Source organism: Ranitomeya imitator, chromosome 2, assembly GCF_032444005.1.
Source record: "Ranitomeya imitator isolate aRanImi1 chromosome 2, aRanImi1.pri, whole genome shotgun sequence".
In the NCBI taxonomy this organism is placed as follows: Eukaryota; Metazoa; Chordata; class Amphibia; order Anura; family Dendrobatidae; genus Ranitomeya; species Ranitomeya imitator.
Window position 1 is genome coordinate 572,435,751 of NC_091283.1, and position 20,976 is coordinate 572,456,726.

The 20,976-nt window shown below is 47.5% G+C and overlaps 2 protein-coding genes across 2 annotated transcripts in view; one reads left to right on the plus strand and one right to left on the minus strand.

Moving 5' to 3' along the window:
- GGA3 (golgi associated, gamma adaptin ear containing, ARF binding protein 3) overlaps positions 1-2,023 on the minus strand; it is an 80,011-nt gene extending 77,988 nt beyond the window's left edge. The window contains exon 1 of the mRNA XM_069752168.1: positions 1,952-2,023. Within this exon, the coding sequence (XP_069608269.1) occupies positions 1,952-1,991 (40 nt within the window). The 5' untranslated portion in view covers positions 1,992-2,023. The remainder of the gene's footprint in view (positions 1-1,951) is intronic.
- On the plus strand, positions 2,018-20,976 carry MRPS7 (mitochondrial ribosomal protein S7). Its single transcript, XM_069752171.1, has 5 exons — positions 2,018-2,146; positions 11,043-11,234; positions 19,498-19,561; positions 20,376-20,543; positions 20,629-20,976. The coding sequence occupies exons 1-5, from the start codon at positions 2,091-2,093 to the stop codon at positions 20,848-20,850; spliced, it is 702 nt and encodes a 233-aa protein (XP_069608272.1). The 5' UTR covers positions 2,018-2,090; the 3' UTR covers positions 20,851-20,976.

Here is a 20,976-nt window from a genome sequence, read left to right on the forward strand (position 1 = left end):
TCCTGCACTGGGCACGCAGCGTCCTATGCTCTGGGGTCCGGCACTGGGCACGCAGCGTCCTATGTTCTGGGGTCCTGCACTGGGCACGCAGCGTCCTATGTTCTGGGGTCCTGCACTGGGCACGCAGCGTCCTATGCTCTGGGGTCCTGCACTGGGCACGCAGCGTCCTATGCTCTGGGGTCCTGCACTGGGCACGCAGCGTCCTATGCTCTGGGGTCCTGCACTGGGCACGCAGCGTCCTATGCTCTGGGGTCCTGCACTGGGCACGCAGCGTCCTATGCTCCGGGTCCTGCACTGGGCACGCAGCGTCCTATGTTCTGGGGTTCTGCACTGGGCACGCAGCGTCCTATGCTCTGGGGTCCTGCACTGGGCACGCAGCGTCCTATGTTCTGGGGTTCTGCACTGGGCACGCAGCGTCCTATGTTCTGGGGTTCTGCACTGGGCACGCAGCGTCCTATGCTCTGGGGTCCTGCACTGGGCACGCAGCGTCCTATGCTCCGGGGTTCTGCACTGGGCACGCAGCGTCCTATGCTCTGGGGTCCTGCACTGGGCACGCAGCGTCCTATGTTCTGGGGTCCTGCACTGGGCACGCAGCGTCCTATGCTCCGGGGTCCTGCACTGGGCACGCAGCGTCCTATGCTCTGGGGTCCTGCACTGGGCACGCAGCGTCCTATGTTCCGGGGTCCTGCACTGGGCACGCAGCGTCCTATGCTCCGGGGTCCTGCACTGGGCACGCAGCGTCCTATGCTCCGGGGTCCTGCACTGGGCACGCAGCGTCCTATGCTCTGGGGTCCTGCACTGGGCACGCAGCGTCCTATGTTCTGGGGTCCTGCACTGGGCACGCAGCGTCCCATGCTCTGGGGTCCTGCACTGGGCACGCAGCGTCCTATGCTCTGGGGTCCGGCACTGGGCACGCAGCGTCCTATGTTCTGGGGTCCTGCACTGGGCACGCAGCGTCCTATGTTCTGGGGTCCTGCACTGGGCACGCAGCGTCCTATGCTCTGGGGTCCTGCACTGGGCACGCAGCGTCCTATGCTCTGGGGTCCTGCACTGGGCACGCAGCGTCCTATGTTCTGGGGTTCTGCACTGGGCACGCAGCGTCCTATGCTCTGGGGTCCTGCACTGGGCACGCAGCGTCCTATGTTCTGGGGTTCTGCACTGGGCACGCAGCGTCCTATGTTCTGGGGTTCTGCACTGGGCACGCAGCGTCCTATGCTCTGGGGTCCTGCACTGGGCACGCAGCGTCCTATGCTCCGGGGTTCTGCACTGGGCACGCAGCGTCCTATGCTCTGGGGTCCTGCACTGGGCACGCAGCGTCCTATGTTCTGGGGTCCTGCACTGGGCACGCAGCGTCCTATGCTCCGGGGTCCTGCACTGGGCACGCAGCGTCCTATGCTCTGGGGTCCTGCACTGGGCACGCAGCGTCCTATGTTCCGGGGTCCTGCACTGGGCACGCAGCGTCCTATGCTCCGGGGTCCTGCACTGGGCACGCAGCGTCCTATGCTCCGGGGTCCTGCACTGGGCACGCAGCGTCCTATGCTCTGGGGTCCTGCACTGGGCACGCAGCACATTATCAGCAGCTGGAGAAAGGCGACAACAATAGATGGAAATCAATGCTCACTACCAATCTGACCACCCACTAATATAGACCTGTCACCCGACGCTGTGGGCACACACTGGCACATAACAGTGACACACTTCTAGGATAGGGCATAGGAGGCATCCCAATACCGGGTCACCATGTGTAATGGGGCAGGTGCCCACTACAGCATGCCACCCCGGGGTTACTGTCACGGTCAGTGTTTGTGGACTTGTCAGCCTGGCACAGCTTAGCCAGATGCCCCATGTCATGCCCAGAACATAACAGGACGTCAGTGCGCATGTGCAGGGCGAACAGCCGCGATCAGAGCGCTGACAGGTGACCCGGCGGGTGTCGCAGTCTGTCACTCACTTAGCCAGGACTCCAGGGTCTCCCCGTCACTGTCCGCCATGATGCCAGCGGAGACTTGTATGAACCGTACAGCTCCTGTCTCGCGAGACTTCACTGATCTCCTGTATAGGATCGGAATCTCGTGAGAGGTCAAGTAAAGATGGCGGCGCCCGGGTGTAAACTGCTCGTACAGCGGATCCGGGCCGGGTTACCGAGGTGCGTGTCCTAGAGTCATAACCGTAAAGTGAGTGTGAGAGGTGCGACACAGCAGGAAGTGTTGCCATGGTATTGCTTGTGTGCAAGGTCTGCGCTGCTCGTCAGTCCTGTGACACTGGGTGAAGGGCAGAGAAGAGCTGCTGGTGCATCACATGGTTGTCGCTCCCGGCCACCCCCCTGCGTAATCGCTCCCGGCCACCCCCCTGCGTAATCGCTCCCTGCCACCCCCCTGCGTAATCGCTCCCTGCCACCCCCCTGCGTAATCGCTCCCTGCCACCCCCCTGCGTAATCGCTCCCGGCCACCCCCCTGCGTAATCGCTCCCGGCCACCCCCCTGCGTAATCGCTCCCTGCCACCCCCCTGCGTAATCGCTCCCGGCCACCCCCCTGCGTAATCTCTCCCGGCCACCCCCCTGCGTAATCTCTCCCGGCCACCCCCCTGCGTAATCGCTCCCGGCCACCCCCCTGCGTAATCGCTCCCGGCCACCCCCCTGCGTAATCTCTCCCGGCCACCCCCCTGCGTAATCGCTCCCGGCCACCCCCCTGCGTAATCGCTCCCTGCCACCCCCCTGCGTAATCTCTCCCGGCCACCCCCCTGCGTAATCGCTCCCGGCCACCCTCTGCGTAATCTCTCCCGGCCACCCCCCTGCGTAATCGCTCCCGGCCACCCCCTGCGTAATCTCTCCCGGCCACCCCCCTGCGTAATCTCTCCCGGCCACCCCCCTGCGTAATCTCTCCCGGCCACCCCCCTGCGTAATCTCTCCCGGCCACCCTCTGCGTAATCGCTCCCGGCCACCCCCTGCGTAATCTCTCCCGGCCACCCCCCTGCGTAATCTCTCCCGGCCACCCCCCTGCGTAATCTCTCCCGGCCACCCCCTGCGTAATCGCTCCCGGCCACCCCCCTGCGTAATCTCTCCCGGCCACCCCCCTGCGTAATCTCTCCCGACCACCCCCCTGCGTAATCTCTCCCGGCCACCCCCTTGCGTAATCGCTCCCGGCCACACCCCTGCGTAATCGCTCCCGGCCACCCCCCTGCGTAATCGCTAGCGGACACCCCCACTCCGTAATCGCAGGGGTGGTCTAGGTTCGATGGGCGTCGCCGTCCGGGTCCAGCTCCTCCCATTTTCATCTGATGACATCCTCTTCCTTCCTTCTGTTGCGGCCCCGGCGCAGGCGTACTTTGTCTGCCCTGTTGAGGGCAGAGCGAAGTACTGCAGTGCGCAGGCGCCTGGAAAGGTCAGAGAGGCCCGAGACCTGCGCACTGCAGTACTTTACGCTGCCCTCAACAGGGCAGAGAATTACGCCTGCGCAGGAGCAAGGAAGAGGACGTCATCGCATGAAGATGGGAGGCACCGGACCGCGACTCCCATTGGACTGGACCGGGACCGCCCCTGGGTGAGTATAATCTAACCTCTTTTTCTCCTCTTTCAGGATACATCAGGGGCTTATCTACAGCATTACAGAATGCTGTAGATAAGCCCATAAGGGTAGGTTCACATTGCGTTATAGCAGCCCGTTAAACGGACTGCGTTAACACAAGTGCCGAAATGCGATCGCGCTAGCACAGATAGAGCTAGTAGATGCTCTATCTGCACTAGCGGTGACGGACCCGGAAACGCTGCAGCCCGTGTCCGAGGGTCCGTCTGTTGTGAATTCTGTGGCAGAGTTCACTCCTGTGGTCACAAGTGGTACTTCGGCTGATTCTCTCTGGGATCTTCCGTTTGTGGAGGAAAGTGGTACTGCAGCTTCTGAGTTTCCTCCCTCAGGTGATCTGGTGAGCTCGTTAGCTTCTCCTCTACTTAACTCCACCTGATGCTTTGATCCTGGCTTCCTGTCAATGTTTCAGTGTGGGACTTGTTTTTTCCCTGGATCATTCCTGTGGCCTGCTGCTCTGCAAAGCTAAGTTTTGCTTATGTTATTTTGTTGCTATTTTTCTGTCCAGCTTGCTTTATTGGTTTTTCTCGCCTGCTGGAAGCTCTGAGACGCAGAGGGACCACCTCCGTACCGTTAGTCGGTGCGGAGGGTCTTTTTGTCCCCTCTGCGTGGTTTTTTTTATAGGTTTTTGTGCTGACCGCAAAGTTATCTTCCCTATCCTCGTTCTGTTCAGCTAGTCGGGCCTCACTTTGCTAAATCTGTTTCATCTCTATGTTTGTGTTTTCATCTTAGTCACAGTCATTATATGTGGGGGGCTGCCTTTTCCTTTGGGGAATTTCTCTGAGGCAAGGTAGGCTTATTTTTCTATCTTCAGGATTAGCTAGTTTCTCAGGCTGTGACGAGGCGCCTAGGTTCTGGTCAGGAGCGCTCCACGGCTACCTTTAGTGTGGTTTGATAGGCTTAGGGATTGCGGTCTGCAGAGTTCCCACGTCTCAGAGCTCGTTCTATTATTTTGGGTTATTGTCAGATCACTGTATGTGCTCTGACCTCCATGTCCATTGTGATTCTGAATTGCCTTTCATAACAGTACAGGAAGCCACAAGTGCTAATGATTCTCAATAGAGGGAAAAAAGAAGTTCTGAGACCATTTTTTTTTCTTTGCACTGTGTTTTGTCTTTTTTTTCCCCTAGACATTTGGGTGGTTCAGGACACAGGTGTTACAATGGACATTAAAGGTCTGTCTTCATGTGTGGATCAGCTCACGGCAAGAGTTCAAAATATTCAAGATTTTGTGGTCCAGAATTCTTTGCTTGAACCGAGAATTCCTATTCCAGATTTGTTTTTTGGAGATAGAACTAAATTTCTGAGTTTCAAAAATAATTGTAAACTATTTCTGGCTTTGAAACCTCGCTCTTCTGGTGACCCAATTCAACAGGTTAGGATCGTCATTTCTTTTTTGCGCGGCGACCCTCAGGACTGGGCGTTTTCTCTTACGTCAGGAGATCCTGCATTGAGTAATATCGATGCGTTTTTCCTGGCGCTTGGGTTGCTGTACGATGAGCCTAATTCAGTGGATCAGGCAGAAAAAAATTTGCTGGCTCTTTGTCAGGCTCAGGATGAGATAGAGGTATATTGTCAGAAATTTAGAAAGTGGTCAGTGCTCACTCAATGGAATGAATCTGCGCTGGCAGCTATGTTCAGAAAGGGTCTCTCTGAAGCCCTTAAGGATGTCATGGTGGGATTTCCTATGCCTGCTGGTTTGAGTGAGTCTATGTCTTTGGCCATTCAGATCGGTCGACGCTTGCGTGAGCGTAAACCTGTGCACCATTTGGCGGTATTACCTGAGCTTAAACCTGAGCCTACGCAGTGCGATAGGACTTTGACCAGAGTTGAACGGCAAGAACACAGACGTCTGAATGGGCTGTGTTTCTACTGTGGTGATTCCACTCATGCTATCTCTGATTGTCCTAAGCGCACTAAGCGGTTCGCTAGGTCTGCCACCATTGGTACTGTACAGTCAAAATTTCTTCTGTCCGTTACCTTGATCTGCTCTTTGTCATCGTATTCTGTCATGGCATTTGTGGATTCAGGCGCTGCCCTGAATTTGATGGACTTGGAGTATGCTAGGCGTTGTGGGTTTTTCTTGGAGCCCTTGCAGTGTCCTATTCCATTGAGAGGAATTGATGCTACGCCTTTGGCCAAGAATAAGCCTCAATACTGGACCCAGCTGACCATGTGCATGGCTCCTGCACATCAGGAGGTTATTCGCTTTCTGGTGTTGCATAATCTGCATGATGTGGTCGTGTTGGGGTTGCCATGGCTACAAGCCCATAATCCAGTATTAGATTGGAAATCCATGTCGGTGTCCAGCTGGGGTTGTCAGGGGGTACATGGTGATGTTCCATTTCTGTCAATTTCGTCATCCACTCCTTCTGAGGTCCCAGAGTTCTTGTCTGATTACCGGGATGTATTTGATGAGCCCAAGTCCAATACCCTACCTCCGCATAGGGATTGTGATTGTGCTATCAATTTGATTCCTGGTAGTAAATTCCCAAAAGGTCGATTGTTTAATTTGTCCGTGCCTGAGCACGCCGCTATGCGCAGTTATGTGAAGGAATCCCTGGAGAAGGGGCATATTCGCCCGTCATCGTCGCCATTAGGAGCAGGGTTCTTTTTTGTAGCCAAGAAGGATGGTTCGCTGAGACCTTGTATAGATTACCGCCTTCTTAATAAGATCACGGTTAAATTTCAGTACCCCTTGCCATTGTTATCTGATCTGTTTGCTCGGATTAAGGGGGCTAGTTGGTTCACAAAGATAGATCTTCGTGGTGCGTATAATCTGGTGCGAATTAAGCAAGGTGATGAATGGAAAACTGCATTTAATACGCCCGAGGGTCATTTTGAGTATCTCGTGATGCCGTTCGGACTTGCCAATGCTCCATCAGTGTTTCAGTCCTTTATGCATGACATCTTCCGAGAGTACCTGGATAAATTCCTGATTGTGTACTTGGATGACATTTTGATCTTCTCGGATGATTGGGAGTCTCATGTGAAGCAGGTCAGAACGGTTTTTCAGGTCCTGCGTGCTAATTCTTTGTTTGTGAAGGGATCAAAGTGTCTCTTTGGTGTGCAGAAGGTTTCATTTTTGGGGTTCATCTTTTCCCCTTCTACTATCGAGATGGATCCTGTTAAGGTCCAAGCCATCCATGATTGGACTCAGCCGACATCTCTGAAAAGTCTGCAAAAGTTCCTGGGCTTTGCTAATTTTTATCGTCGCTTCATCTGCAATTTTTCTAGTATTGCTAAACCATTGACCGATTTGACCAAGAAGGGTGCTGATGTGGTCAATTGGTCTTCTGCTGCTGTGGAAGCTTTTCAAGAGTTGAAGCGTCGTTTTTCTTCTGCCCCTGTGTTGTGTCAACCAGATGTTTCTCTTCCGTTCCAGGTCGAGGTTGATGCTTCTGAGATTGGAGCAGGGGCTGTTTTGTCGCAGAGAGGTTCTGGTTGCTCAGTGATGAAACCATGCGCTTTCTTTTCCAGGAAGTTTTCGCCTGCTGAGCGTAATTATGATGTGGGCAACCGAGAGTTGCTGGCCATGAAGTGGGCATTCGAGGAGTGGCGTCATTGGCTTGAAGGAGCTAAGCATCGCGTGGTGGTATTGACTGATCATAAGAACTTGACTTATCTCGAGTCTGCCAAGCGCTTGAATCCTAGACAAGCTCGTTGGTCGTTGTTTTTTGCCCGTTTTGACTTTGTGATTTCGTACCTTCCGGGCTCTAAAAATGTGAAGGCGGATGCTCTGTCTAGGAGTTTTGTACCCGACTCTCCGGGTTTATCTGAGCCGGCGGGTATCCTCAAGGAAGGAGTAATTGTGTCTGCCATCTCCCCTGATTTGCGGCGGGTGCTGCAAAAATTTCAGGCTAATAAACCTGATCGTTGCCCAGCGGAGAAACTGTTTGTCCCTGATAGGTGGACGAATAGAGTTATCTCTGAACTTCATTGTTCGGTGTTGGCTGGTCATCCTGGAATCTTTGGTACCAGAGAGTTAGTGGCTAGATCCTTTTGGTGGCCCTCTCTGTCGCGGGATGTGCGTGCTTTTGTGCAGTCCTGTGGGATTTGTGCTCGGGCTAAGCCCTGCTATTCTCGTGCCAGTGGGTTGCTTTTGCCCTTGCCGGTCCCGAAGAGGCCTTGGACACATATCTCTATGGATTTTATTTCTGACCTTCCCGTTTCTCAAAAGATGTCAGTCATTTGGGTGGTCTGTGATCGCTTTTCTAAAATGGTCCATCTGGTGCCCTTGTCTAAATTGCCTTCCTCCTCTGATTTGGTGCCTTTGTTCTTCCAGCATGTGGTTCGTTTGCATGGCATTCCAGAGAATATTGTTTCTGACAGAGGTTCCCAGTTTGTTTCGAGGTTTTGGCGAGCCTTTTGTGGTAGGATGGGCATTGACTTGTCTTTTTCCTCGGCTTTCCATCCTCAGACTAATGGCCAGACCGAGCGAACCAATCAGACCTTGGAAACATATCTGAGGTGCTTTGTTTCTGCTGATCAGGATGACTGGGTGTCTTTTTTGCCTTTGGCTGAGTTCGCCCTTAATAATCGGGCCAGCTCGGCTACCTTGGTTTCACCGTTTTTCTGCAATTCTGGGTTCCATCCTCGTTTCTCTTCTGGACAGGTTGAGTCTCCGGACTGTCCTGGTGTGGATACTGTGGTGGACAGGTTGCAGCAGATTTGGACTCAGGTAGTGGACAATTTGACCTTGTCCCAGGAGAAGGCTCAACTTTTCGCTAATCGCAGACGCCGTGTGGGTCCCCGACTTCGTGTTGGGGATCTGGTTTGGTTATCTTCTCGTCATATTCCTCTCCTAAATTTAAACCTCGTTTTATTGGTCCGTATAGGATTTCTGAGGTTCTTAATCCTGTGTCTTTTCGTCTGACCCTTCCAGATTCTTTTTCCATACATAACGTATTCCATAGGTCATTGTTGCGGAGATACGTGGCACCTATGGTTCCATCTGTTGAGCCTCCTGCCCCGGTTTTGGTGGAGGGGGAATTGGATTATATTGTGGAGAAGATTTTGGATTCTCGTGTTTCAAGACGGAAACTCCAGTATCTGGTTAAATGGAAGGGTTATGCTCAGGAGGATAATTCCTGGGTTTTTGCCTCTGATGTCCATGCTCCCAATCTTGTTCGTGCCTTTCATGTGGCTCATCCTGGTCGGCCTGGGGGCTCTGGTGAGGGTTCGGTGACCCCTCCTCAAGGGGGGGGGTACTGTTGTGAATTCTGTGGCAGAGTTCACTCCTGTGGTCACAAGTGGTACTTCGGCTGATTCTCTCTGGGATCTTCCGTTTGTGGAGGAAAGTGGTACTGCAGCTTCTGAGTTTCCTCCCTCAGGTGATCTGGTGAGCTCGTTAGCTTCTCCTCTACTTAACTCCACCTGATGCTTTGATCTATGCTTCCTGTCAATGTTTCAGTGTGGGACTTGTTTTTTCCCTGGATCATTCCTGTGGCCTGCTGCTCTGCAAAGCTAAGTTTTGCTTATGTTATTTTGTTGCTATTTTTCTGTCCAGCTTGCTTTATTGGTTTTTCTCGCCTGCTGAGACGCAGAGGGACCACCTCCGTACCGTTAGTCGGTGCGGAGGGTCTTTTTGTCCCCTCTGCGTGGTTTTTTTTTATAGGTTTTTGTGCTGACCGCAAAGTTATCTTCCCTATCCTCGTTCTGTTCAGCTAGTCGGGCCTCACTTTGCTAAATCTGTTTCATCTCTATGTTTGTGTTTTCATCTTAGTCACAGTCATTATATGTGGGGGGCTGCCTTTTCCTTTGGGGAATTTCTCTGAGGCAAGGTAGGCTTATTTTTCTATCTTCAGGATTAGCTAGTTTCTCAGGCTGTGACGAGGCGCCTAGGTTCTGGTCAGGAGCGCTCCACGGCTACCTTTAGTGTGGTTTGATAGGCTTAGGGATTGCGGTCTGCAGAGTTCCCACGTCTCAGAGCTCGTTCTATTATTTTGGGTTATTGTCAGTTCACTGCATGTGCTCTGACCTCCATGTCCATTGTGATTCTGAATTGCCTTTCATAACATCCGTCACTCAATGACGGCACATCGCTAGTGCACGCCCATTATGGCATGCCTTGGCGATGCGCCCGAAATAGGGGTTAATGGCAGCGTTAACGGACTGCCAGAGCGCAGTATGAACCCAACCTAATGGCGGTGGCCACAGTTTATAGGGCCAAAATGAGGACCGATTCCCTTTAAAAATGGAGAGCTGGGAATGACCAACCAGGTCAGCTAGTATACATATAATCAGGTTATAAAGGAAGTGTTGTCATGAGGATTAGAGTATCACATCAACTTGTATCTTAACCCCTTCCCGACATGCGCCGTACATGTACACACAAACCGCAGTACATGTATGGCGCCGCGGTCACGGGGCTGACGCTTGGTGTTTAACCTCTCTGATGCCGCTGTCACTCAGCAACATCCACTACTGCTTGTTTCAGGAAAACACCCATGGAGTCAAAATCATCACTACATTTGTAGATAAACTCCCAAATGGGTACAATTTTCAAAATGGGGTCACTTGAGGGGAGATTCATCTTTTTTAGCCCTTTGGGCTCTGTTTATGGAGTCCGCAAACTATTTTAGGAAAATCTGCGCTCCAGGAGGCAAATAGCCGCGTCTCTCCCGAGTCTCTCAGTGTGGCAAAGTAGTATTGTACAGCCACATATGGGGTATTTTAGTGTTCAGTAGAAATTGTGGGGCAAATTCTGGTGTCATTTTTACCCACTTCTTGTGTGAAAATGTAAAATCTGGGGCTAAAACAAAATTTTGATGGTAAAAGTACGGTAATTATTTTTTTCTTCACTGCCCAATGGTATAAAATTCTGTGACACACCTGGGGTGTCAATATGATCACTGCACCCCTAGATGAACTCATTGAGAGATGTAGCTTGTAAAATGGGGTCACTTATGCGGATTTCTGTTGTTCTGGCACCTCAGGGGCTCTGCCAATGTGACATGGCACCATGAAACCAGTGCAGCAAAATCTGCACTGTAATATGGCGCTCCTTCCATTCTGAGCTTTGCACTGTGCCTCAGAAGTAGTTTTTGACCACATATGGGGTATCTGTGAACTCAGAAGAAATTGTACAACAAATGTTAGGGTCCGTTGTCTCCTTTTGCTCTTGTGAAAATAGAAAATTTGGGGCTAAAAAGCATTTTTGTGGGAAAAATGTTTGTTTTTTTATTTTCACGACTCAACGTTATAAACTTCTGTGAAGTACCTGGGGGTTCAAGGTTCTCAATACACATCTAGATAAGTATGCATACAGGTAGGACTAGTGTAACATTTCTTTTACCTGTATGCCCATAGTAATAGGTCATACACATCCCAGGGGGTGACAGATACCAGTTATTTAAAACTGATGTCACTGATACAGTATAAAATAAAATGTTTTACACGTCCAATGTACATTAAATGGCCAGTTATTACATGTGGATATTGTAGTGAATTTTTTTTTTTTAGTTTAATGCAGGTACGATGGAGCAGGTACAACCCGCAGTATTTGGACCCGGTCACCGATAAAGAGAAATATCTCCGTCCCTTTGACGAACTCAGTAAGGAAGATCAGGCGGAATGGGAACTTAAGGTTGTCAGACCAATCAAGGCATGTCCTCCTGGGCTGACCAGCTCCGTCTTCACTGACCCTGCTGTAAGGTATTTATCAAAAATGCAAGAAGAACTGATGTACAGGATGTGCTTCACAATCACTTTCCTTTATCCTAGTGGAAAGAAGGGCTACCTTTATCTTCACTCTTATGGCTCCTGTAGTATTGCCTTATAATTCCCGCTGGATCGGTAATATTCAGCACTTAATGGGTTTGTCCCTCTTCAGAAAACTTTTACATGAGCTATTAGTTTAAAAAAAACCTGCTTTACTCACCCTCCCTAGGTCCAGCACTGAGGTTCTGTCGCTGCCCTGGTGTCTGTTGTCTGCAGCACTGATGTTGCGTTGACAGCTTGGCAGCCAATCGGTGGACTCAGCAGCTCATGCCATCTACATCAGCGGAGCCAGACAGACCGCAACAGACAGTGGGGCAGCGGCAGAGACTCAGTGCTGGAGCAAGGTTAAGCAAGTAAGGCGCATATTAATTCCATTTTTTTAAACTACTAATAGTATTTGATTGGAAAAGCTTTTCTCTTTCCCCCATGATAGCATGACAGAGAGAGGGGATCCGCCCCCAGGGACAGGAAACCTACAGATAAAAAGGCGGTACCTCTCTCCTGCATCAGTTGGTTTCCTGTCCCTGGGGAACCTACAGTCGACGTGGACAACAGCATATCTGAGAATCAGCGTGGGATGCCTGGGTCGACCAGTCTGATCCAGGCAGCGGTGGTTCTCGGCCTTGGCTGGGGCGGTTGCCTGAAGCGTCACTGCCGGGGTCAGCTGACCTTGTGGGTGTGCGGGGAGAGGTGGTGGAAGAAATGGATGACGACTACCTCTCTGAGTGTGTCCCGGTCTGCTTCATGGCGTGTGGGACTCCGGAGCAGCAGTGCGCACGCGCGAGAGGTGCGCCCTTATGACTCAAGCGGGCGCCGCAATGCATTACTGGGAAACCAGTACTGCGCATGCGCGAGGTCCCTAGTGACACAGATGGCGCATTGCATTACTGGGAACTCTGTGGCCGGGCATTCAGCGCTCCCTCATGGAATGGAGGCTGTGGGAGGTCCCACGACGAAGGAATCTCCGAAATGTACTTGGGTACACAAGACTGACAGGTATATATATATATATATATATATATATATATATATATATATATATATCCCCCAATCTCTGCATACTACCATGGTGCGCATATATAATCTTGAGCTGTATGTGAGGACACGTATATATATGGCCTTTTTTTTCCTTCTTTGAAACGCTTGGCACATTCTTGTTGGCACATGCACTTTAGGCTTATTCCCTAAAATAGTTTTTTCTGCACCTTACATTTTTAACGCATATATTTATTTAAAATACCTCTGGAATACGTATACCGCACTATACATCATATATATATATATATATATATATATATATATATATATATATATATATATATATATATATATATATATATATGTGTGTGTCTATAAAATGCGCACCACCATGAGTTCTCTATAGGATTGTGGGATTTTTATATTTGTATTATATTGTATGGTATTTTATCCTGTCTATTCCTTATATATTTTAACTATTATTGTAACCATAAATTCCCAAGTATGTGCACAGTTGTGATATTCCTGCCATAAAAATATAATAAAGGCTTATTTGTACTATTCTGATTCTGGTTATTAATTTATTATATATATACTTATTATTGTTAGTCTTGAACTTCCATATGACGGCATTTTGGTTTTTACATTAGTTCCGAGTGGTCTGCCACTTCCCTTTCTCTTAGCAACTATATCACGGTCTTTCATTTATTTATATTAATTTTTTTATGTATACCTTGATACCCTATTAACTGAAAATACTGTTGCTATTACGTTCTACTGCCTCCTAATTGTAGCAGGACTCATGGGACTGCTTCATACTTTGTAACAGAGTGCAGATCTACCGGTACTTTGCATCCAAATAGTCACCTCATGGTTGTGTTACAACAAAGCGAATGCAAATCTCATGAATACTTCCTCCTGGAAACATGTTTACTAAAGAGGCTATCATAAACATCACAACAAATAACCAAACCTATTAAAATATGACCAGGATCTTGTTTTATTCATCATGGTATACCACGAATACTGCAATGGAGAGAACATAATGTCCATAGAATAGAAAAAAAACCGTACCACAATAAAATGTACAACAGGGGAACTCACTACAATTGGTATCCCTGGAAACAAAACTATAGTGCCTATCCTAAATGTGCACTAATATCTAAAATTAACAATTAGGAACACCACAGGTGATACGAACAGTGATAACTGCATATTATAGTAAATCTATCTGTTCATAAAACGTGAGCATATTAATGTGATAAAAGTGTGGATATACAAATAGCCATTATAAAATTTAATCACTATAAATAATTAGTGAAAAAATATAATTAAGAAATGAATTATGGTGCACATATTGTAAAGAAAAAAATAAATACATTTGCCAATTGACAACACATGACACACTCATATAGGTGAAGTGATTTATTGTGTATCTAAATGCATAAAAAACATATTTAATAAGGCCGGGTCATAAATAGATAGTGAGGAGCGATTGCTACCTCCCCTCCAGGTCGGAGGCAAACAATCAGTACCATCACCCCTTACATGACCCAACCCTATACTACTGTAAAATCATATTTATATATAGATGATAGAAAAGTGACCCAACACCAAAGACAGATGTAAATAATACAAAACCATTTACTAATGACAACGACTGCATCATATACCAACAATGGTTATTACAAACAACATCCCAGCCCTAAAAAAGATTACCCTAGAATTCCCCTATACATAGACAACTTTTTAGTAATAGGCAATTCCCCTCGCCACTGCAGAGACCAGTTAGACAGAGTTATGGGATCTTTAACCATCCTACAGTTGTGGCCAAAAGTATTGACAACCAATTCTGTCAGATAATACTGTTTCTTCCTGAAAATGATTGCAAACACAAATTCTTTGTTATTATCTTCATTTAATTTGTCTTAAATGAAAAAACACAAAAAGAACTGTCCTAAAGCCAAATTGGATATAATTCCACACGAAACACATAAAAAAGGGGGTGGACAAAAGTATTGGCACTGTTCGAAAAATCATGTGATGCTTCTCTAATTTGTGTAATTAACAGCACCTGTAACTTACTTGTGGCACCTAACAGGTGTTGGCAATAACTAAATCACACTTACAGCCAGTTGACATGGATTAAAGTTGACTCAACCTCTGTCCTGTGTCCTTGTGTGTACCACATTGAGCATGGAGAAAAGAAGACCAAAGAACTGTCTGAGGACTTGAGAAACCAAATTGTGAGGAAGCATGAGCAATCTCAAGGCTACAAGTCCATCTCCAAAGACCTGAATGTTCCTGTGTCTACCGTGCGCAGTGTCATCAAGAAGTTTAAAGCCCATGGCACTGTGGCTAACCTCCCTAGATGTAGACGGAAAAGAAAAATTGACAAGAGATTTCAACGCAAGATTATGCGGATGTTGGATAAAGAACCTCAACTAACATCCAAACAAGTTCAAGCTGCCCTGCAGTCCGAGGGTACAACAGTATCAACCCGTACTATCCGTCGGCGTCTGAATGAAAAGGGACTGTATGGTAGGAGACCCAGGAAGACCCCACTTCTTCCCCTGAGACATAAAAAAGCCAGGCTGGAGTTTGCCAAAACTTACCTAAAAAAGCCTAAAACGTTTTGGAAGAATGTTCTCTGGTCAGATGAGACAAAAGTAGAGCTTTTGGGGCAAAGGCATCAACATAGAGTTTACAGGAGAAGAAAGAGTCATTCATAGAAAAGAACACGGTACCTACAGTCAAACATGGTGGAGGTTCCCTTATGTTTTGGGGTTGCTTTGCTGCCTCTGGCACTGGACTGCTTGACCGTGTGCATGGCTTTATGAAGTCTGAAGACTACCAACAAATTTTGCAGCATAATATAGGGCCCAGTGTGAGAAAGCTGGGTCTCCCTCAGAGGTCATGGGTCTTCCAGCAGGACAATGACCCACAACACACTTGAAAAAGCACTAAAAAATGGTTTGAGAGAAAGCACTGGAGACTTCTAAGGTGGCCAGCAATGAGTCCAGACCTCAATCCCATAGAACACCTGTGGAGAGATCTAAAAATGGCAGTTTGGAGAAGGCACCCTTCAAATATCAGGGACCTGGAGCAGTTTGCCAAAGAAGACTGGTCTAAAATTCCAGCAGAGCATTGTAAGAAACTCATTGATGGTTACCGGAAGCGGTTGGTCGCAGTTATTTTGGCTAAAGGTTGTGCAACCAAGTATTAGGCTGAGGGTGCCAATACTTTTGTCTGGCCCATTTTTGGAGTTTTGTGTGAAATGATCAATGTTTTGCTTTTTGCTTCATTCTCTTTTGTGTTTTTTCATTTAAGACAAATTTAATTGAAGATAATAATACCAAAGAATTTGTGATTGCAATTATTTTCAGGAAGAAAATGAGTATTATCTGACAGAATTGCAGGGGTGTTAATACTTTTGGCCACAACTGTAGGTTGGCTTCTAAATTTGCCGAAATTCAGGATCGTGCCGAGTCAAGTACAAGAGTACTTAGGCATCATACTAGACTTGAACAAACAGGAATGTCGTCTCCCAGATTGAAAGGTTCAAAACACGGTAGAGCTGGTATCACGAGTAAGGGACATCCCCTCTACTACCCTGTGGAAGGCAATGTCACTCCTAGGGTCGATGACATTGTGTATCCCGGCTGTCTGGTGGGCTCATTGGGAAATATTAACAGCAGAAATTTCTCTAGAAGGAAATTTTGAGGGGCAGTTAACCATCTCATCAGAAACAGTTCTTTTGCTGCAATGGAGGACGAACGCAGACAATTTAATTCGGGGCATTCCCGGGGTTTTACCAATCTCCCAGGTCTTGACTACGGACACAAGCCCCAGGGCGTGGATTGCTCACCTAAACGATCAGTTAACCCAGGGAGTTTGGACAGGGGAGTTGAGATCGGTATCCTCAAACATGAAAAAACTATTAGCTGTGAAGTTCATCCTTTTACATTTTCTGAACACTCTCCGGTCCCACCACGTGAGAGTATTCTCAGACAACCGAGTAGTGGTAGCGTATATAAATCATCAGGGGGGCACCAGATCCCACCCTCTAATGGACGTGACAGGGTCAATTTTTCAGCTTGCCGGGGACAACTTGAGCTCTTTGTCATAACTCTGCATAAAGAGGATAGAGAGTCAGACAGCAGATTTTCTAAGCCAAACCCAGCTGAGACAGGGCGAGTGGGAGTTGAAGCAGACTGTGTTCGATCAAATAGCAAAAAAATGGGGATGTCCAGCCATAGACCTGTTTGCAAACAATTGGAACTGTAAAGTAGATACCTTATGCTCAATAGATCCCCAAGGGAACCCAGTTGCTCTAGACGCCCTCATGATCCCTTGGAATTACCATCTAGCATACGTCTTCTCAACTATTGCCCTGATTCCGGCAGTTCTGAGGAAAATTCGGGAGCACAGGGCAAAGGTAATTTTGATCGTCCCCTTCTGGCTGAGAACATTGTTTTCTTGGCTGAGGATGCTGTCAAGCTCCGACTCTTGGGTTTTTCCAGATATCCCTGACCTTCTTTCCCAAGGGCGGTGGTCCATCCGCAGGTAAAAAAAACTTACACTTGACAGCATGCAACTTCAAAGGTCACTTTTGAGCAATAGCTGATTCTCACCAAATTTAGTTGCCACTAAACCTGTAACTACCAGATCATATGAGAGAATCTGGAAAAAATGTATTTCCGTTTCAGGCGCCAGATTGGACGGGGAGGTTCCACTCACGGCCATGTTAGAGTTTCTACAGAACATCTGGAACAAGGGCTGGCCACAAGCAATTTGAACGTTCACGTTGCGGTGCTAGGGGCCCTGTGCAATTATGACCTGGTTGGCAATTGCTGAATAGCTAGATTTATCATGGCTGCAAGCACATCTAGGTCCATACTCTCTCGTGGTACCCCCCCAGGACCTGAATTTGGTTCTCAGCTCTAACTAAGGCCCCCTTTGAACCTCTATCAAGCCTCGCTGAAAGTTTTATCACTTAAGACTTCTCTTCTCGTAGCTCTAACGTCAGCTCATAGAGTCAGTGATGTCTGTTGTGAATTCTGCTCTTGGGTTCCCTCCAGTGGTTGTAAGTGGGAATGCAGTTGTCTCTGAGTCACAGACCTGGCCAGGTGTATCGGATGATTACAATTCTGACTGGGATATTTAAGTGGGCAGGATCCTTTAGCCCTTGCCAGTAGTCAATGTTCCTTGTGAAGTGTTGGATCACTTTCTGGCTTCTCCTGCTCGCTGCCTATTTCAGCAAAGATAAGTGTTTGGTTTTTGTTTCTGTGGCACACTGCCAGTGTGCTTGTTTCAGTTTTATTCCTGCTCTGATTGTAGGATTCACTGGAGTTGCAGATTTACGCTCCTACATCTTTTAGTAAAGATGTAGGAAGTTTTTGTATATTCTGCTGTGGATGTTTTGAAGGGTTTTTATACTGACCGCACAGAACTCTGTCCTATCCTGTCCTATCTAGCTAGAGTGGCCTCCTGTGCTAATCCTGTTTTTCTGCCTGTGTATGTTTTTTCCTCTCCGACTCACCGCCAATATTTGTGGGGGGCTGTCTATCCTTTGGGGATTTTCTCTGAGGCAAGATAGTATTCCTATTTCCATCTTTAGGGGTATTTAGTCCTCCGGCTGTGACGAGGTGTCTAAGTGTGTTAGGTACACTCCACGGCTACTTCTAGTTGCGGTGTTAAGTTCAGGATTGCGGTCAGTACAGTGGCCACTTTCTCCAGTGAAAGTTCTCATGCAGCTCCTAGGTCACCGGATCATAACAGATATCCAGGCACTATCAGCATACCTGCCTTTCACACAGATTTTAGAGGATAGAGTTGTTCTTCGAACTGACCCGTCCTACCTTCCAAAAGTGGCGTCACAGTTTTACAGGTCTCAGGAGATATCCTTCCCTTCCTTCTGTCCCAATCTCCAAAATAAGAGTGAGGAAACCTTACATTCCCTAGATGTCAGGAGATGCATAATCCAATATCTAGCGGCCACACGGGAGTGTAGGAAGCATTGGTCTCTCTTTGTGTGCTTCCAGGGTCCATCAAACGGACAGAAAGCATACAAGGGCACGCTTGCAAGGTGGATAAGAGACGCTATCGCCCTGTCATACTCCTCACATGGGGCAGCCATTCCGGAGAAAATAAAGGCCCACTCAACAAGAGCAGTGGCAATTTTCTGGGCGGAAGGAGCCGGCGCCTCAATAGAACAGATATGTAGAGCCGCTACTTGGTCTTCCCCCTCTACTTTCTTTAACCACTATCGTCTGGACCTAGCCTCCTCTTCAGACCTTACCTTCAGGAAAAGGGTTCTGGAAGCAGTGGTCCCCCCCTAATCTGCACATCTCTTCAATTCTCTCTGTGGTGCCGTCATGGGGGAAAGAGAAAAATATAGTTACTTACCGATAACGGTATTTCTCTGAGCCCATGACTGCACCTGTACATTCTCTCCTTTTTAGTGTGGGTGTGCACACTTAGTTTACTTAACATTGTGTTTAAAATTTAAAAAAAAAGAATTTTTTTCCACACGGTGACTCCATTAAGTTTCATAAGTAATGATAGATATTTTTATTTAGTTATTCATGTTGTTCATCTGAAGTTCCTTTAATGCTCTGTAAAACTGACGCGGGAGAGAGGTACCGGCTTTTTATCTGTAGGTTTCCTGTCCCTGGGGGCGGATCCCCCCTCTCCATGGGGCCGTCATGGGCTCAGAGAAATACCGTTATCGGTAAGTAACTATATTTTTCTATAGGGGAACAACCCCTTTATATAATATCTGCTTATGGTCTTATTGTCATTTGAGTTTGCAGGCCCCCTGTATATGACATCAGTGGTGTCCTCTATGAAGTAATATCACTGCCACTGTATGGGTGTAGAGTTTCTGCACAAAAATCCAGTGCGCTGTGCATGGCTTACTGAGAGTTGGCACATAAGTGGCACCATAACTACAACCCTGCCATAATTCTGTCCCTAAAGTGCATACAGTAGATCATTCTCTTGGACCTGGTTAGATTGTTGTACTTATTTTGGAGATGGGGTCAAGCCAAATAAGTAAACAAACCTCATCATGTCTAAGATAACTATTTAATAAAATATGCAGTTTGTATTGTGAAATCTGGTGACCTATCCGCTTGAATGACTTGCAATTTGTCCTCCTCATATTGCATTATCACCAACAGGATATCTTACATTATATTTCCATTGTTCTTCCCAGTAAATTCACCAACATGATGATGAAAGGCGGTGATAAGATTTTGTCAAGGCAGATCATGAACAAGGTGAGTTAGATTCGATACTAGTGTTTGCTCTTTTAATTAAACTGAAATATGAAAAGGTTAAAGGGAACCTGACCGCGTCCCCAGACCGCCCAAGACCACCACCATGTATTTATTGGTACCATTGTTCCCTTCCTAACCGGGACGTTTTATTGTCTGATTTATTACGGCATATGGCAAAAATTGTTTTTATAAATGTGATAAGCTAATCTGTAAGTGACTGGTCATGGGGGCGCTAATTCCCGCATAGAACTCATCTTATTACCATGTTATAATGCCCCCGTGGTTGTGATTAATATGATTTGCAGAAACGGCGTCCACTGGCTGATTACACACGTCTCCCAGACCGTTGCACATAGAGCTTGATGTACACATCCCAGCTTTGTCGCGCTGTACATGCCCAGGGAGACAACAGTGACGTAGGACATAGCCAGGCGCAAGAGTCGGGGGTAATTGCTGGCTGATTAACATGACCAGTCTGGGGAAATTGAGACAATGAAATGGGCTTGTTAGAAAGGGAATAATGGCAGCAGTAAATACGTGGTGGCGGTTTGGGGGCCTGGGGAAGCTGACCAGTCCACTTAAAAGGAGTCTTCTGGTCCAACATAATTATTAACACTCGGTACGTGCTAAATGTTCAATCGCTTTGGTTTTCGGTCCATGAATAGAGTGCCACTCTTTTAATGGTTTATGGCACTGAAGAGGCCAAGATGAGTCTGTGCCATAGAATTCTTATAGATCAGCAGGGCGCCCGCACCACCAGCCACTGGTCTCCCTCAATGTGACACTCACGTGTTGTTTTCCCTATTTATTTCAGACTTTAGAGAAAATCAAGCGAATACAGTTGGATAAATATTACAAGGCGAGTCCGGAGGACAGGGAGAACATTGAGTGCAACCCTTATGCCATATTTCATCAGGCAGTGGAGAAATGCACCCCCATCATTGGCCTCACGAGTATCCTGAAAGGAGGGAAATCCTATCAGGTATTCATAAATGGGAACCTGGTGGAGGGTGTTTATCATAATTTATGTTATGTAATTTTTTTTTAATTTTTTTTTTTTCGTGTAGGTCCCTGTACCGCTCACAGAACAAAAGCGCCGATTTATGGCTATGAAGTGGATCATCACTGAAGGCCGAGAGAAGAAAGCTCGCCGCACGTTAATGTATGACCGGCTTGCAGATATATTGCTAGAAGCCTTTCGTGGTGAGGGGAATATTATCAAAAGAAAAAATGACCTCCATAAAATGGCAGAGGCTAATCGAGCCTTTGCTCATTTCCGATGGTGGTAGATGCAAGGCTTTAGTATTATCACAGCAGAATTCTGACCACACAGGGGAGAGCTTCATGTATATAACTTTTCTCCATTGTGATGTAAATATGCTTTCATTAATAAACAAGAAAGTTGTCTTTCTAAA

Bases quoted from the DNA above. Each gene is read 5' to 3' on its own strand.
- MRPS7 (XM_069752171.1), top strand. From the start codon at position 2,091: ATGGCGGCGCCCGGGTGTAAACTGCTCGTACAGCGGATCCGGGCCGGG. The intron at 19,562-20,375 runs GTGAGTTAGATT...TATTTATTTCAG, and splicing joins CAAGGCAGATCATGAACAAG to ACTTTAGAGAAAATCAAGCG. The intron at 20,544-20,628 runs GTATTCATAAAT...TTTTTCGTGTAG, and splicing joins AAGGAGGGAAATCCTATCAG to GTCCCTGTACCGCTCACAGA.